The sequence below is a fragment of the Anas platyrhynchos genome, chromosome 2 (assembly GCF_047663525.1).
Source record: "Anas platyrhynchos isolate ZD024472 breed Pekin duck chromosome 2, IASCAAS_PekinDuck_T2T, whole genome shotgun sequence".
Taxonomy (NCBI): Eukaryota; Metazoa; Chordata; class Aves; order Anseriformes; family Anatidae; genus Anas; species Anas platyrhynchos.
In genome coordinates this window covers 67,455,205-67,472,743 of record NC_092588.1, presented here as the reverse complement: position 1 = coordinate 67,472,743, position 17,539 = coordinate 67,455,205, and the positions used below count along the sequence as shown (strand labels likewise).

Genomic DNA, 17,539 nt, shown 5'->3' with positions numbered 1-17,539 from the left:
CTGAGGTGGTGAGGGGGGTGGCTGGGGGCGCGGGGATGAATCCGGCAGCAAGCTGGTATCACGGTATGTCTAGGTGGCAGAGTGAGTGGGAACATACCTTAGACCATATAGGGTCTCCAGCTCAGAACCACCACCCTTTGCTGAATCCAGATGTGCTGGTGAGAGAGAGTCATCATCCTATTTTTTTTTTTTTTTGCCTCAAAGTAGCAAGTTATTAAAAGATCTGCTATGTAAAAATCTTTGGGTTATCCCATCTGGTTTTGAGACAGGTTGAGGATGTACTCACACCAGCACACCTCCAGGAGCAGCAATTTCTGGGCAGGAGAGATGGAAGTCAGGAAAAGGCTGAAGTCAGTAGCCTTTTCCATTGATGGAATGATCCAGAAGAAAATATCATGTCCTCACCCAAGAGAAAAATATCATCAGCAGCAGAAACGGACAGAGTCCTAACCATCACCACAGCTCCCAGTTCTCTTGATAGCAGAAGAGAATTCTTTGCTTTATGGACATGTACCTGTGAAATTTCAATGTGTTGGAGCGCACACATATTTGAGAGGGTGAGGATCCCTTCCATCACAAGAAAGTGGCTAATTTTGCATCCCCTGATTCAAGCAACTACGGTGCTGGTGGTTTTAGAGTCAGCTGGCCCAGAAGCAGCAAGAAGCCAGGGCTTCACAAACATGGTTTACAACTGTTCTGCCTTGTAACCCTGAAGTTATAGGAAAATAACTGGGAGAATAGAACATGACCAGACTAGCAGCCCTAGGAAAAAATACACAGCCTGATCATGTCCTAGCTTAAGGTAAGGAAGCTCACAAGGAATTTAGACCTTAATATCTTCCACAGATGCTGAGAATAGAGTTTCAAATGGAAGAAGTAGAGTCTTCTAGAAACTGGTTAACAGTAAGAATATGAAAACTCCATTCTGGTATGGTCAAAAGGCATTTTTAGAATACCAGTTCTAAATGAGCAAGTTCCTTTTTAATGCACGGCTATTTCTTCATTCATCCAATGGCATTTTTCACTAAAATGTCCTTTTGATTACAAACACCAAGCAAATACTTTTAGATTTATAACTTTTTTTTTTTTACATGTTTTCTGTTTTTACCTTGTAAGGATAGCTAACCCTGTAGCTGCCTATATGGATAAAAAACTTACTATCTAAAGGCATGAGATGAAGGAGCTCTTTTTTTCTTTCACAGAAATAGGCTACATACAGTCTATACTGTGTACATGACTGACTTACCTATCAGAATCAGCAGGGAAAAAGCAACTCCCACTAGAGGTGTTAGCTATGACCGACAACTGCAAACAAAGTTGGCTGCCCCCGCTGAAAGCCACCATCTCCAGCAAAAGCTTATTTTTCACCTAACAGAGAAGGCTAAGCTTGGCACATATCTGACTAGGAGAATCAGACGTAACTTCAGTCACATGGCACTGCTAAAATAAAGTTGTGTCACCTTGTAAAATCCTACAAAAATCACTAATTACCTTAACAGACTAGAAATAAGCACTGCATTTTTTCCATTAGCATCATGAATTCACTGAAACCAGAAAAAAAAAAAGTAGAAAAAGAACATTTCAAAATAGCCCCTTAGTTACACCTTGTTTTAACGGAACCCTTCAGGTTTGAGCAGCACAAGTGACCTCATTTCACTTTCTACCACAACTCAAGAAGGAACAACCAATAAAAATAAGCTATAAAAAATACAGTAAATCAGAAATCCATGTAAAAAACATACACCTGTATCAAGGAGCTCAGTACAACTTAAAGCACCACTCAAAATTAAGTACCATACATGTTACAGTACATTCCATTTATTTTGACAATTTAAGGCTAAAATAGGTACGACTCCCTTATAGTCAAGCTTTCTTATATTTATAAATGCATACAAACATTAAGTAAATACAAATGTGTAGGTTTTTTTTTTATTGCTCTGAACTGCCTACCAGTCCAACATTGAACTTTCCTAGATGTTGTCTCAGTTTGCCTTTTCCCATCGAGCTGAAGCCCTAAAATTGCAACTTATGGCACTTGTATGGTTATAGACCTTCTTTGATTTGAGCTGTAATAAATTCAAAGACATCAGAAAATATTGCCCATCATTGCAAACGTTGTAACATAGTTAAGTAAACAATTGTCCATACGATACATAACAATTCACCACAAAGATTACTTGTGCAATTCTTCAGGAAGGATTTTCTTTTCAAAATAATAGGTCTAACCAAGCGGCAAACAAGACAACCAGCAAGAAATGATTGACTAGTACCAGTCTAACAGACTGAGCTTTAAGAAAAAAAACAAGCTGAATATGTGCTCCAAAACAAAGAGCAAACTTTTCTTCTTGCTCACAGAGCAATTATGTTTCCTAATTATGCAGGGTAATGCTCCTCATTCCACCAGTGCCAAATTCTTTGACTGTAGCTTGTCCATTTCTTGTCCGATATTTCCTTCAATGGTATCACACTGGGCAAGAAAAGCCTGAGAACAAGAAACAAACAAGTGTTAGCAGGGATGCAACTACAGCAGTATCAGGCTGCTTCATACGAACAGAAACTGAAGTTTCCATCGTGAACGTGAAGATGCCAATCCGATGACTGCCTTTGAGTTCAGTTCTGATATTGGTCTATTAACAATTTTGTTTACCTGGAATCCAACAGAAACATAGTATTTGATAAAGCAACAAGGGGGCTGCCCATCCTCACCAGTCCTGCCACTGAACTACTTCAAAAGTTCATAATCAACATTAAGAATCACAAAGGTTCAGACAAGTTAGTGATTTTACACTCCTTCCTAAAACACATGCTTCTGTAGCCACGGTTCTGTAACAATCCTACTCAGCCAAATCTAAAACAAGCCGTCATTAAACCACGGATTCCTCTCTTTCTCAAGACTACAGGACAACATGAGCCCTCATCTTCACAGTAAGCAGCCAGCATGCCTGTAAAGACAGAAGGCATTTTTTCCCCAAAAAGGGTACTCCATAGTACCTTAAGCATTTCTTACAACCTGCACACAAATTCGTACAAGTACAGCAACTTAAGTACACACACAGCACTTAAGAGCCAGCAGCCCCTGGTTACCTTGCCTGTGCTGTGCCAGCAGAGTAAGCTTCCTACCTCCACCAATAAATCTTTTTAGACCAAGTTCAACATACTCACCAGTTTCTAAGCAGACTCTCCCATGATCTATAAATTTCTTGCACTCAGTTGTAGCAAAACTGCACTAGACTTAACAGTCAAACTGGATATTTGTTGTTACCCATGTTAAAGTGATTAATAAACTTCCATCCCTCTGAAACGTCAGTCTGTTGTATGAAGTGAATGTTTCTCAACCACACTCTTGGATCATTCTTCAACCAATCCCCTGAGCTGACATCAGCTCGCTTCTGTAATGACTTGAGGGATGAAAAAATTAAGGTGGTAACAACCAGCTTCTGGCTGTGAGTGTTTTACTTCTGTCTTCCCATCTCTGGGAGATACGGGTAATTACTAGCAACAGAACACAGTTAATAGTTCCACCTCGCTTACATGAATACTTCAGAGTAATAAGCACAACTTGCCATCATTTCCTTGCTCTTGAAAAATAATTTGTTGTTGAATAGTTTGGTCTTAAACCCCTTAGATTCTTTTGCAGTCCTCAAAGGGATCATAACGTACAGTTGCAGAACATTATGCCAATAAAAGTACATAGATAATTCTGATCTCTGCTCAGCAGAGTCTACTTTATGCTCTAACAGCAGTTCTTATACAAACCTGCACTTATTTCTGTAATAACTTCATCCAAGAGTGGAGTTCTAAGGTTTATGGCCATACCTCTGTTAGAAAGGTTTGCTATTTTGGGTTAGGCACACAGAATCAAAAGTGTTCAGAACCCCATGAAACACAGCTATGCCAGCAAACCATCATCATTTCAATTCACATTAACTGAACTTACCACTGTAACTGAATACAAAGGGCTTTGTCCCTAAAACTATAACAAAAGACATTTCTACTATGAAGTACTTCTTGGCAAAGCTTCCTCTGAAATAGATGTCTAGTTAAAAAAATTGGAAAACACTTATGTAAACTATTCAGTAAGGTCACAGTAAAATGTAAAAGTTTTCAACTCATACCAAACCAACTCATACCAAACCAAACCTTTCAATTCATATGTATGAATGCAAGCACATTCACAAATATTTTTCAGGAGTCTAACTTGTGACTGCTGCTAGCATAATACCCATCAGAAGAGTAATATGAGTGAGCGTTACCATTCATTTATGGAAGTTTGTTCTGGGGAGGAGGAGGGTTGGAGGATAAATTTCAGTATTAGATAACAAACCTTCAGGTTAAGGTCCATGAAGACACCTGGGTCTTTAAAAGCACCATAAGATGGCAAAAACAACTGGAAAACCCCAACCCCAGCAGAGCTGCTCTTCTGTACGGATTTTACTTCAGAGACTTACAATCTATAGAAAGTTGGCACACTGCAATAGTGAGCACATTTTCCAAATAGTTCTAGCAAGGTGTTTCCTAGCTCCCATAGAATACACCTTTGTATCCTGGACTCGTTCATTACTCCCAACCACAGAGATACATGAAAGAAGGAATTAACTTGTAAAAAGAAGAAAAAAAAAAAAAGATATCAGAATTACTTTTCATCATCAGGCAGCTATAAGGTGAACTACTAATGTAAACTACAAATCTAGTGTGAAAACAGCATGTACTATGCAATTCTGTATTTTTGTATGTTGCCTTATAAAGCTATTGAATACGTCTTATGACATCTCTCTGAGTAGTATCTGTGAAAGAACAAACAGCAAAAAAATCTAAGCTATAAGCAGCTATCATTTTCAACAACTCTCAGGGCACAAGTGCCCAGCATTAATGGAGAAGGAAGAAAAAAAAAAGAGGAAAACTCACCTGAACCCTTTTCACCAACCCTTTCTTTTTTAGTTTGCAATCACTGAAATTCTCTGGCAGATTCTGCAATAAAATAAACAAGTTGATGTAGCTCAATGCTGAAGCGAACATACTAAACATAGAGCAGAATTTGGCTGTATTAACGATCTGAGCCCTCTTAACAGGCATCCTGGAAATGCCATGCCTGCTCAGTGATGATGATTACCCAAGAAAGAATTTAAAAGAAAGTCATAAATTAAAAAGAAACGATGGATACAGCAAGTGGATTGCAAACAGCTGACCTAGCAAATCTATACCATGTCTTTAGGTAACACAAAGCAATAGACTTCATACACTGCGTTTGTCATATGGTAACTCCTGCTGAGCATCACGTTCATTTTTTTCAGGAGCTATGAAGATATATTTATTTCTTATACACACATTAACTCAATCACTTGCTATCATTAGAGCGTATCATCAGTAACGCAGGCATTGCTAGTCTAAGCATCATGTCTGATCTCCTCTGCTATCTCTTCACAGAAGGTAACAGATGTGAGGTGTTACATGCTGACATTCCTTTTACTTTGATTCAAACTGCATCATACTCCTTCCACCCACTACATTAACGTATGTCAACTGAGTGATTGCTGTATGCTTTGTCCTTTTGAAGTGATGCTAAATTGAAGAGTTAGTGGGGAAGCATGCTCAGGTTTATGGTGCTTTTCTGAAATGAGCAGAACACCTCTACAGATGATTATTCTTACCTAAAAACCTTATGCTCCTATTCTGTGAGAAAGAAGTACCTTTGCAAGTAAGTTATCAGGTTAACTCCAAGTTTCACAAGGTAAATTCTACTACAGAAGCCTGTTCTGTGTGTGTTACTTTCTTCATTTATGTAATGCCACTTTACTTCCTTTGCATTTACAGCACAAGATCGGTTCACAACCTGTTACTGCATTTTCAACAGTCGTCTAAAATGACAACTCCTTTAAACTACTAGCATAAGACTTTTAAATTGTTCATTTTAAAAAGCTACACTGCTCTTCACAAAGTATTTTCTATCACCATGTACTACAATAAGCCCTTGTTCACTGCAACATGCTAAATCTGCATGTCTCCTCCTGCAAGATGCTGTGAAAAGATTCTATTATGTGCTTTATTTCAGAAACTGGATGCTCCAGGGACACAGGAAAACATTTGAAAAGTTAGTTTAAAGCTGTGGGTGACTACTCTTCAAACACCAGTTCTAGTTTACAAATAAAAATTAAGGCCTTTGGACTATTTATAGCTGTCTCAGTGAAAAAAAAAGAAAAAAGTTAAGAAAATATTGCTAAGTTGCATTGTAACGGATCTTAGACATAAGACACTGTATCCCCATAGCAAAAAAAAAATTCTCTTTGTTTTCAACAACGCAGTTCACTTTTTAAAAGAAAAAAAAAATCACAAGAAACATTTAACATAAAGAGCATATTTGATACACACTACTTTGACCACATATATGTAATAGCCTGAAAGAACAAAGATCAGTTAGACCTAATTACTAATAGCTGACTTTCAACAGAAAATGAAGATGCTATCACACTGTCACAGAAATTCTTCTATACCTTGAAGTTTTCCACAACTTGGAATTTCTTAATAATCAAAGTCAAAATGAAATTATGCACTAGCTCAGTTACATCACCCATTTCCCTTTGCTGAGCACTAATCTCAGGATGCGTTCTGAAAGACTATGGCCTGTGCAAGTATTCCTACCACCTGAAATAGCAAGTTAACAGTTTTCTATCATCAGAATAGGCCCAACTTAGCTTTCCCTGTTCCCTGTTTGTTAGCAGACAGGGAATTCTACCCGGGCTATCACACAATCTGTTTCAAAAACAGATATTGGTAACTAAACCTTTGAAATCCGAGTGTATAGAATATATTCGGACTACTTATATTTTTGACAACATTTTTCAAAACTGTTCTTAATTGTATCTGTGCATACAAACTCCTCTATTTACTTACATACTTTCATAATTATGCTTTTGTTTTTTGTCTTGTCAAGCCCTTCACAGAGACTTGGAAGTGGTAGACGTAAATGTACTAACTTATAAAGCTGCTTAAAAGGTGTTTTGCAATCAAATTAGTAAAGTTTATAAATTTTAACATCAAATTAAATCTCACGGTCTCTCTGTTTTACCTTAGTCAGCTTACGTCTCCTCTCCAGGAATACGTTGTCCAACTATTCAGGGTTTAACAGGTGAAGCTGGCAATAAACCTTAAGTCACAATAACATTTCAATATTTAATTAAAATCAAGTTTAATTTAAAAATTTAAAAAGTAGCAGCTTAATCTTAGACAGTGCTTATGCAAAATTCTTGCCAAATCTACATTTCCAGTGCTACCATTGCTTGCAGGGCAGTATTTTGGGTTAGTATAAAGCTTCCTACTGCACAGCATGTTCTTAAAAATGCCTGTTTGAGTCTTTCAGTCCTTGGTCTGTATGGTCTTAAACTTTCAAAAGCTGATTGCAGTGCTGGCTTCAACACTGCAAAGGTTCTTCATCCCATTCACCCGGAGAGGGAATCGGGCTCTGCTCATCTCCCACCCGACACTCCCAAAATAGAGAATTTCTTAACCACATCTCTCAGACAGTTCTCCCCGTGTGGCCACATGGACAAGACGCACTGTCAATGCACACATTACACCCACAAAGTTTCATCTTTTGTACGTGCAACACTCACGCTTTACAAAAGATTCTTAAACCAACCAGCCTTTACACTGCAATAAATCCATGTTTGTGCACTTTTCTATCTCAACATCCTCCCTATTCTCTCTTTTTAACTAAAGACCCAGCATTTCTCTCTCCTGAGCGCTGCTTCTTACAAAACACTGTCTCAGGATTTTTTGCCTTCTCCCAGCCTGTCTCCCAAGAAAACAACTCCCTTTGCCAAAGAACATCACCTCAGCTCTACCCAAGTTCCCTTTGCTCGAGAAGCACTTCCAATAACAATTTTATAGGCTAGTATAACCACTACATCTCTGCTCTCCTCTTTGGTTTCTTATTTGCCAAATTAGAGAGCCCAGAAGGAAATATCTGATGCCAAAAAACACTTTACAGCAGTGTAATTAATCAATACACAAAACAAATGCTAGTTAAATTTATCACTTATGGCTGTCACAGTAGAACCAAAGTGACACCATTCTTGAGAGAAGGAAATCTCCTACACTACCAGTCACTAGCAGTAATAGCTAGAACCCTTCTTGTTTTCTGTTATCAAATTGCTTAAAAATAATTAAAAAAAATACCACACACCACCAATGTTAATCAGTTGCAAACAAGGATTTTTGTTAGAGAGAATGCCAGCAATGGCATTCTCCATAAATAAAACCCCAACACAATACATTGTATTTCAGTACGTTATTATCATTATTTATCATTAAATATCTTTTTATCATTAAATGAATTGGTAAATTAGGTAAGCACATCATGTTGACACTGCAACACCTTAGCAGCTTCTTTAGAAGTAGCTGTTAAATGGCATGCTTCTGATTCATACTAAAAGATTTAAGCATTATCATCATGAAAAGCTTATCCAATGTTTATCCAAACACATGAGAAGATTTAGTAGTAAGTTCTTATCGCTCCAAGAGTAAGTGACAGAACTTTACAGAAGCTGGGGAATTGTTTGCTAACAGCATGTTAGTTTCAGAGTATTTCCTTCTTTTAATCCTCAAAACATTAATTTAGTATTAGCAGTGACAAGGAGATAGTGGAAAAAAGCTTCTTCAGAACAGCACAGTAATTTAAGATTTACAGAGGAATTGTAATCCAAAAATTTCTCAAGGGGGATGGGCTACCAAAATACAACTTTGAGTCACTAACATTATCCATGTCCTCAATACAAACACATTCAGTCTGACAGAAGATTTGCTGTTAATTTATGCAAGCAAAATGAGTGACTTGTATTTCAGAACAGAAAGATTTTTTCTGTTTTCAGAGCACTATGTTCCCTGCAATGTCATCTTTCCAGATTCCACATCTGCCATTTAATAAGGAATCATGAGAACAAAGTAATCACTCAGATTGCAGTATTCGTTATTTTTTAAGAACTGTGATTAAGTCAAGCATTTTCTATGTTCTGCTTGCAGAGACTTGCAGTAAGTATTGTGATTTGACTTTTACTCCTTGACCAAACGCTTTAGCTGCTGAAATAAATGTATTGCTGTTGATGCACACAGACAAATTTTCAACTGCTGAACACACCTGAATTAGTATTCCTCCTGAAAAAAAAAATCAAAAAAAAACTCTTATAGAAAGGCCCAACTGCTTCAGAGCCTTCAAGAACTTGTTAAGATACTTACAAGATCCACCTGCCTGTTCTGTAGAAGCAGTAGCCATTTTAAATGAATGTTTAATGTTAAGATGTTTAAGTTACAGCTACTCTACCCAGAGGCATCCCTTCAAGACTGCACTTACACTGTTTTGGCAGTGATGACACCATATTTTTTTCTCACTCCAATACTGTATGACTGCTACTTCCTAACTGTGCACTTTAAAATTCATATTTCATAAAGAAATGGAGCCTGGTAAAAAGAAGTATTAGTTCCAAACTAAGCATGTCTAATTAAAGAGCCTACATCCTTACAGTAAGAGGGCAACACCCCTAGAATACAGAAAACAACATGCATGCTTCCTCAGCCTTAGCTCTCTGTAATCACACAAACCTCATTTTGTATTGAAGTAGATTGTTTGGATCAATCAAAAACCTGTATAATGGCCAAGACAATTTAAAGAACTTTCACAACAATTCTGCCAAGGAAAGAAAACTGCAACATTTACCAAGTGAGTTGCTGGTCTGTTTCCTTTCTACCGTTTATCCATGCTTCTGTGTTACCAGAAAATAGTTCACTCAATCTCTGTATCCTTTTGTTGTTTTGTTTTGAATACCATATAAAACAATTCTGAGATACAGATAAACTACTTCACAAAACTTTGACACTCTTCTGCTTTGAATTTCTGTTTATCATTTTTAACCGTGCCCCTTCCCCTCAGTGGAGCCCATTTACTATCCATATGCATATCTCATTACCATTTTGTGCTGCTACCTCTGCAGGCTGCCCAACTACAGTAAAGCTAAGTAATACTTCATAAAGTTGGTGCCCCGATGTGCTGTAGGATCAGTACACTGAATGGCTGCATTTTATGGAAAGCTTCCATTCAACTATACTTATCTGCAAGATTTCACAGAAGTTTCTCAGAAGTTCAGTTTTCATGACAAAAAACACCGTCTTTGTATGCTAACACAAATAAATACAAAGTTTGGTATGTATAACATAGCTTCATTCACTGCTGTGAAAAGCCTCACTTGTATTTCTTGCTTTAAAAATGTGATGTTTATCAATGCTATATGCTCTTACAGGTTCTTCACTGGAAGTAACAAACAACTATTACAAATATGAAAAGCTATCAGTCATAATTAGTTTTAGCTCTGGCTGTTCTACTTCCACAAGAGACAAAACTGAGGAATGGGGACTCCACTAATTCCTAAACTTAAAGATGTCTGTAAGACTTCTAAAATCTTGTACTAAACCTGGAAACCCAAAATACTCTAGATAATACAGGACGAGGGATAAAATGATAGATAATAGCACACTTTCTGTTTAAGCCAGGGAAGAAATATGAAAATCAAAAGTTAACACAGGAAATTTAGCTTGGGTTAACTAGGAAGCAGTAAAGAGGGTTTTTCTAAACAGAACATAGTACCAAAAATTGAAGGGCTCACAAATATGCGTTAATCCCATCCACATGAAAGAGATGTGAGATTATTGCTATTTTATCAACAACACATAGTAAATCTGCTACTTCAAACAGGAATCAGTTATATGAAGTCTACGTTTAATAGCAAGGCACTTTCCTTTATGTGAGGCAGAAAAGGAAGTGCAAATAATTATAAACTAAGTATTTTAAAGACTTAAAATTAAAAAAAATATTTAAGAACTGTTAACTAAAACAACCAGCAAAGGCTAATTTAACCATTCAAAAGGAACAATATGAAAGAAGAAATTAAGTTGATGAGCTCTGCAAAAATCCTAAGAAGACCCGTGTTGTACAGCATCTGCAGACAGCCAATTCTAATTATTACTCCATAGTTTGCTGCTGAGTTTTTTCAAAACATCTGTCCATTCAAATTCCTTTGGTTCACCAACTATAGGCATTTGCATGGAATCTTTCTGATATAAACCCATAAAGTGTCACTGCAAAGGCATCCAAAACGACAGAAAAGCAGCCTTTTTTTTTCTTTAGAGCAGAAGATTATGATTGTGATACACGGAAGAATGATATAATGAAGTTGCAGACAGCGACCCAGCAAGCACAAAAACAGAATAACAAAATACCCCAGCTGCCACAATCTTCCATATATCTCTGCACAAATTCCTCATTCTCACCTAGCTTTCAGTTCCTGCATGATACAGGCAGACACACTGTACTCTGGGAAGATGCTGTAAGGTTATGATCCATTAATGACTGTGAAGCACTTGGACACACCTTGGATTCCCTTTGGATACACATTCCAAAGAAAGAATTTAGTCCTCAATATGCAGGCACCTTGAACAAAAGTACTGTCAGTCCGTATACAACTGACCAGAAAATTATTCAGTCTTCGCAACCTCCTTCTCCTTATGCAATATAGCAAACAGTGTGCTTGAGACGTTTTGTTTTTTTCCAGACCTTTACTGTTACCATGAAGTTTAATGTTAAAGTTTGCCAAGACAAACTAAAAGGGTAAAACTTAAGTAAAGGATACCCAATTTCATGTAGTCTTAGCAGGCTGCTGCCTCAAATGAAGCTCTTCTGTAGAATGGGGATGCATACACAGGCATTAATGTCACCATTTAGAAACAGATGTTGCCAAGTAGACTTTTGGAGACATACAGGGGCAAGAGCTGGATATTAAGAAAAGAATGAGCAAACCAATTAACTAGTTTTCAAAGCCAAAATAAATTTGTTAGCATTTTAAAGTATTAAATAAATTAGAAGAAATATATCTTCCTAAAATTATGTTGGGATTCGATCCTTTTCTGCTGTTATTTACTTACAATGGCATCAATCTGCTCCAGGATCTTCATGAACTGCTCTGCAGTTCCTTTTATCCTCTTGTCAAGCTGTTTTAGAGCTTCTGCTTGCAGATCCTTTGCCAAAAATCCCTGGTAAGGAAAAAAGAGGGCAGAAAAAACAAAATTCCACACCTTAATGAATGATCAGCTTGGAAAAAACATCTCTCAACATGCCACATCAAAACAAGACCTACTATTTTGGTAGTTTCAAGTACAAAGGGGACTCCAATCTTAATCTTTATTCAATTACTCTGTACAATCAAGGAAGCCTAGCAGATCTTACTTGTTAAGAGATTAACAAAACTCAAAGTAAGCGGCATTCTTCTTTGAGCTTTGGTACAATCCTTTCTGGTTTTCTAGATCTAAGAAATATCATTTATTCAATATGCAACAATATTTACGTTTTTACAGTGCCATACATTTCTCCATTTTGGAAACTCAAAAATGGCATTTGAAATTCAGAAAAAAAATATTCTATGATAAAATATTTTTACAAGTATATTATTATTCAACAGCTAAGAGGGACAGCCTATTACTTACTACACAAAACCTTTAGAAGCTTGTGTGTGGCTTTTTTCTTTTGTTTGTTTGTTTTTATTTTGTTTATTTAAATATATACCTACAAAACAGTTTTGTAAAGATATAAAACAAGAAAAATCCGGCATACCTTCTGGATACTTGTGAACTCTTTATTAACTTCCTCTAACTTATTAGCTATTTGCTCCACTGACTTCTCCAGATCTTTTAACTTCTTTAATTCAGCCTCTTCTTCTGGACTGTTCTGTGTATTGAAAAGGAAAATATCCACAACTACTGAACAAAGAGTCACTATGCAGCTGAAGAGCAAGCAACAGTGGTGAGAGAGACATAAAGGCTTTTGTTGACTTAAACCATGTACTGCACTGTGGTTTTCCTTTTCATAATTTAGTGCCTATCAAATAAGCTTTTCTCCAAGCTTACTAACAAATACAGTTAAGTGGCAATGTATATAAACACATTAAAGGATACAAATTTAAAATGAAAAACAAAAGCGCAAACAGTTTTTCCCTTGTTATTTTACTATTTTGTAAGTAGAGGAAACTTGTAATCAGGTGATACAACCTCATACTCCACTTGGCAAAGCCAGCCACAAGTCATTTCACTAGAAATAACCCAGCAGGATCAGTAGCAACAGCTTTTTTTTTTTCCCCCCACCAGAAAAATAGGAGGTTCAGGAGCAGTCAGAAGTAACGTTAGGCAGAAGTCTGTCAATAATGTAATTTCAGAAATGTAGAGCTGTACAAGCTGCAGACTTATTTGCAGTATAATGTGAGAATGAACTCAGCTTTGTGGGCAGGTGAACAAGATTAGTTTTATGCTGTAAGCAGTGTCTGTGTTCAGAGGCTGAATAACAGGAAACAGGATAATGCACAAACAACGTAATTCTGAAATAACACCAACCCTTTTTCCAATCAACATGACTTTGCAACCGTTTTTAACACCAAGTGCTGACAATGGTTGTTCCAATTCTTTCAGAGACTTTCCTAAACAGAAAGGGAGGGAGGGAAAAAATAGTTAAAATAATATTAATTACAGTTATTAGCATAAGAACATCTTTTTAAAGACATTCAAAACACGGACACCTGAAAGCTACTACAATGAAACATCTCTAAGAAACATTGACAGATTTACAAGTTACCTTTGTATATAAGTTTCTGAAAAGGAACTGGGACACCAGTGACTTGTTCAATAAGTAGAGCCATGTCTTGTAGTGTAGGTTCACTATCTTCCTGTGGTGAAGCAACCTGAATACTGTGTTTTTCATTGCCTAACAAAAAACAAAACAAAGCAAATGAGAACAAAAAAAAGAGTAATACTTACCATTACCTGGAAAATATCAAAATATCATAGGGAATCAGTTTCTAATAATTGTTTCCATTAACACAGAAAATTCTCAAGTCAGCGACTCCCTCATATAATCTTAATTTTAAATGACAGGATTCACAGAGTCATCTAGGTTGGAAAAGACCTTCAAGATCCAGCCATCTACCTGACCTACCAAGTCCCGGTAGTAAACCATGCCCCTTAATGCCACAACTACCACTATTCTCTTGCAACTTTCTAATGTATTTTCTTCCTTTTAGAGTGACTTACTTCCACTGAAAACCTTCTTTTCCTTCCTAATAATCCGAAGAGTTGGGTCAGGAGCATCCTACCAGTATAACGATCCTGCTATGCATTATTCTCCATTTCTTTTTAACAGAGCGTATGACCTAGATAACCCAAAAGCTAAAGCATGAAAGTCCACACCTTTATGATCTGTTTCACTTCCTAGTTATAGGAACTCCAACGGTGTAAGTCTTGGGGAATCTGAGACAATTTACACTACCTTTGCTCCCCAGTTCTAACACACGTGAAGCAAGTTCTCATAGTCCAAAGACTACTTCTGCCCAAAATATTGCTGATAAGCAGCCTTAGCCATCTTGAGAAGTCTGTGATGGGCAGCTGAACACCACCACAGCCACTCTCTCGCTCCCCCTCCTCAAAGGAAAATGGGGAGAAAATATGATGAAAATGGCTCAAGGGCAGAGATAAGGACATGGAGAACACTCAATAATTATTGTAATGAGTAAAACAGACTCAGCACACGGAGATTAATAAAATGTATTGCCTATTACTATCAAACTAGAGAAGTGAGAAACAGAAAGCAAACTAAAACCACTTTCCCCCAACCACCCTCTTCCACCTCCATTCCCACAAGCAGTGCAAGGGAATAGGGGCTGCGGTCAGTCCCTGATGCTTTGTCCCCGCTGCTCCCTCAGGCTCCCTCCCTGCCCCTGCTCCCCGCGGGGTCCCTCCCACGGGATGCCGTCCTTCCCCAGCTGATCCCACACGGGCTGCCCACAGGCAGCAGCTCCTCAAGCACTGCTCCCACACGGCTCCGTCCCACGGGCTCCATCCATCCATCCATCCCCCAGGAGCAAACTGCTCCAGCACGGGTCCCCCACGGCTGGGCGGCAGCTCCCCCCAGACCCCCTGCTCCTGCGGGGGCTCCTCTCCACGGGGGGGCTGCAGCTGCGGCCCGGGGCCTGCTCCTGCGGGGGCTCTCCATGGGCCGCAGCCTCCTCCAGGCCACATCCACCTGCTCCACCGGGGGCTCCTCCACCCACGGGGGGGCTGCAGCGTGGAGATCTGCTCCGTGGGGGACCCATGGGCTGCAGGGGGACAGCCTGCTCCACCGGGGGCCTCTCCCTGCACAGCCCGCAGGGGAACTGCTGCTGCCTGCCTGGGTCCCTTTTGGAGCTGGCTCTGCTCTGACATGGGGCAGCTGCTGGGCTCTGCTCACAGAGGCTGCCCCTGCAGTCCCCCTGCTACCAAACCCTTGCCATTCAAACCCAATACACTGTCACCTTCTGCTAACGGTTCCTCCTACTCAACCTCCCTAAAATTACTTGCATGCAAACAGCAGGAATTTCTTAGAAGAAAGGAATATGTCAATTAATCTCTGCATCGCAACTGATCCATAACCTCTGCTCCCACACATTTAAGCTCTGTCAATCTGAAAGCACCCACAGGAATCAGCCACCACTGGCTGCAAGGGAAATTAAGACAGGCATTTCTTTACTTCACAGGAAGAGAAAGCTCCGGAACAAATACCAGAAGGAAAACTATTCTTACACCACTGATTTTTAAGCGCATTAATCTTTTGCAAAGCAGAGTGCTAGAAACATCGATTTTAAAACGTTCTCGTCCGCCACAGTCACACGACAAGCTACACTGAGGCCATAAAAGCTTGCAAACTCAAAAGAAAGTATTTTCAAATGGTTATAACTTCAGAATAATACTATAACAACTTTCCCTGATACATTTGCCATAAACATACCTTCCCAATTTGCTCAGTTAAAAAGAGAAAACAGTAACAACAATAAAAAAAGAAAATTTCAGTCCTAACCTTGGTGTATTTCAAAAGATTGTTTTGAGGCACAGAAGAAAGAAAATTAAAAAAAAAAAAACAGCAAATGGAGAAGAGAATAGCTGAAGTTTGCCTAATAATAGAAACTGCTTGAACAACAAATTCTGAGCACCACTTTGGGCAGATTGTAGCACAAGATATCATGGCTTATCCTTTGTATCAGTAAATGAAAATACTAATTTAAAATAATGACTACTGTTAATCTCCAAAATCTTTTAAAAATTAGCATCAATTCAATGTCTTGCAGATTGTGAAGTGATGCATGTGGATCTGCTGTTGCTCCTCCTTAACCTTTATTTCCATCTTTCCCGACATTCACCCTCACACACACACAACTTTAATAAAGATGCCTGTGCAAAGTAGTAACAGCACCTGACAGCAACCAGAAAGTGAAGTCCAAGATAAAGTGTGCCTACTTACTGTTTGTTAATTATTAACAGCAAAAGTAATTACCAGGTAATAACTGGAAAGATAGAAGCACTCAGATAAGGCTGTTGGTAAGCCTCCCAGATCAAATGGAACCTCTGAAGGCATCAGTGAGCATAGGAATCATGATGATGCAAACAGAGCACTCCACAAAGTCCCTCATCACCAAAAATTCTTAGATAAAACTGCCAATAGATCGAGCATAACAATTCAAAAACGGGAATGAGCAAATGAAAATAAGCAACGAGCTCTAAAGGTGGAAAGAATGGCACCAACATTGTGCAAAAAGGACAGGAGCAGAGCTCACTGCCTAATGACTAGAAAATAACCCATAAATAACTCTCAAGTTCTGTGAACAAAACCACTGATGAAAATACCACTGGTTTTATATTCTGCTTTCCTCAGTGTTCCTCCTACTGCCTAACCTCAATCCACTTCATTAACCACAGCATTTTGAAGGAGTCCGGGCTACCGTTACCTTTTTGCAGTCACCTTCTATGTGTATTTGCAGAGTCACTCGCACCTTCCTTTCCACTTTCATCTCCCCCCTCCTACTTCTTTTCTCCAGAAAAAAAAAAGTTCAGTAGTTCCAGCATGCCTTTGAGTAACGTTTCACCAGATCAGCACCAAATTGCTCATCACAAAATTACAGCGTGGCCGAGGTTGGCAGGGACCTCTGGAGATGACCTGGTCCAACCCCCCTGCCGAGCAGGACCACCTAGAACACTGTGCGGGATGGCATCCAGGCGGGGTTTGAATATCTCCAGAGAAGGAGACCCCACAGCCTCTGGGCAGCCTGTCCCAGTGCTCCGTCACCCTCACGGCACAGAAGTGCCCTCATATCGAGCCGGAACCTCCTGCGCCTGTTGCCTCTCGTCCTGTCACCGAGCACCACTCTAGGCTCCGTCCCCAGCCCCCAGTCCCATCCCGCCCTCCCGGCGGCCCCCCGGCATCCCCGGCCCTTACTGTAGGTGACGGTGACCGTAACGGCGGCCCCGGACGCCGCCATCTCGCAACCGCCTGCCGGGGCGCGCGGCCGGCGCGTCACTTCCGCCCTGCGAGGGCCGGGGAGGCGCCATGTTCCGCCGGGCGGACCCCGCCGCCATTTTGTGCCGGCGGTTGGGCGGGGCGGGGCGGGGGCGGAGGCGGGGTAACGGCGGCACCACAGACGCCACACAA

At 39.4% G+C, this 17,539-nt stretch overlaps 1 protein-coding gene across 4 annotated transcripts; it reads right to left on the bottom strand.

Moving 5' to 3' along the window:
* Positions 1-1,798: 1,798 nt before the first annotated feature.
* On the bottom strand, positions 1,799-17,482 carry BAG1 (BAG cochaperone 1). Of its 4 annotated transcripts, none has more exons than XR_003495551.3 (8): positions 17,327-17,482; positions 13,661-13,789; positions 13,423-13,505; positions 12,650-12,763; positions 11,965-12,072; positions 7,064-7,141; positions 4,906-4,968; positions 2,406-2,482 (listed from the first exon to the last, which is right to left on the bottom strand). XR_003495551.3 is itself a non-coding variant. In XM_027451814.3 (7 exons), exons 1-7 carry the CDS (start codon positions 17,367-17,369, stop codon positions 2,393-2,395), a joined length of 630 nt encoding a protein of 209 aa, XP_027307615.1. In that variant the 5' UTR covers positions 17,370-17,482; the 3' UTR covers positions 1,799-2,392. The 4 variants fall into 4 exon arrangements, 2 of the variants coding, with proteins under 2 accessions (XP_027307615.1, XP_027307616.1); XR_003495549.3 differs by lacking the exon at positions 2,406-2,482 and adding an exon at positions 11,673-11,811 and having other exon boundaries at positions 4,907-4,968; positions 7,064-7,129; XM_027451814.3 differs by lacking the exon at positions 7,064-7,141 and having other exon boundaries at positions 1,799-2,482.
* Positions 17,483-17,539: the final 57 nt, after the last annotated feature.

Coding starts and splice junctions, on each gene's coding strand:
- BAG1 (XM_027451814.3), bottom strand. CDS start 17,369: ATGGCGGCGTCCGGGGCCGCCGTTACGGTCACCGTCACCTACA. Junction 12,764..13,422: donor TCATGTTGATTGGAAAAAGG/GTTGGTGTTATT, acceptor TTCAATACACAG/AACAGTCCAGAAGAAGAGGC. Junction 2,483..4,905: donor GGTTGGTGAAAAGGGTTCAG/GTGAGTTTTCCT, acceptor TCTTGTTCTCAG/GCTTTTCTTGCCCAGTGTGA.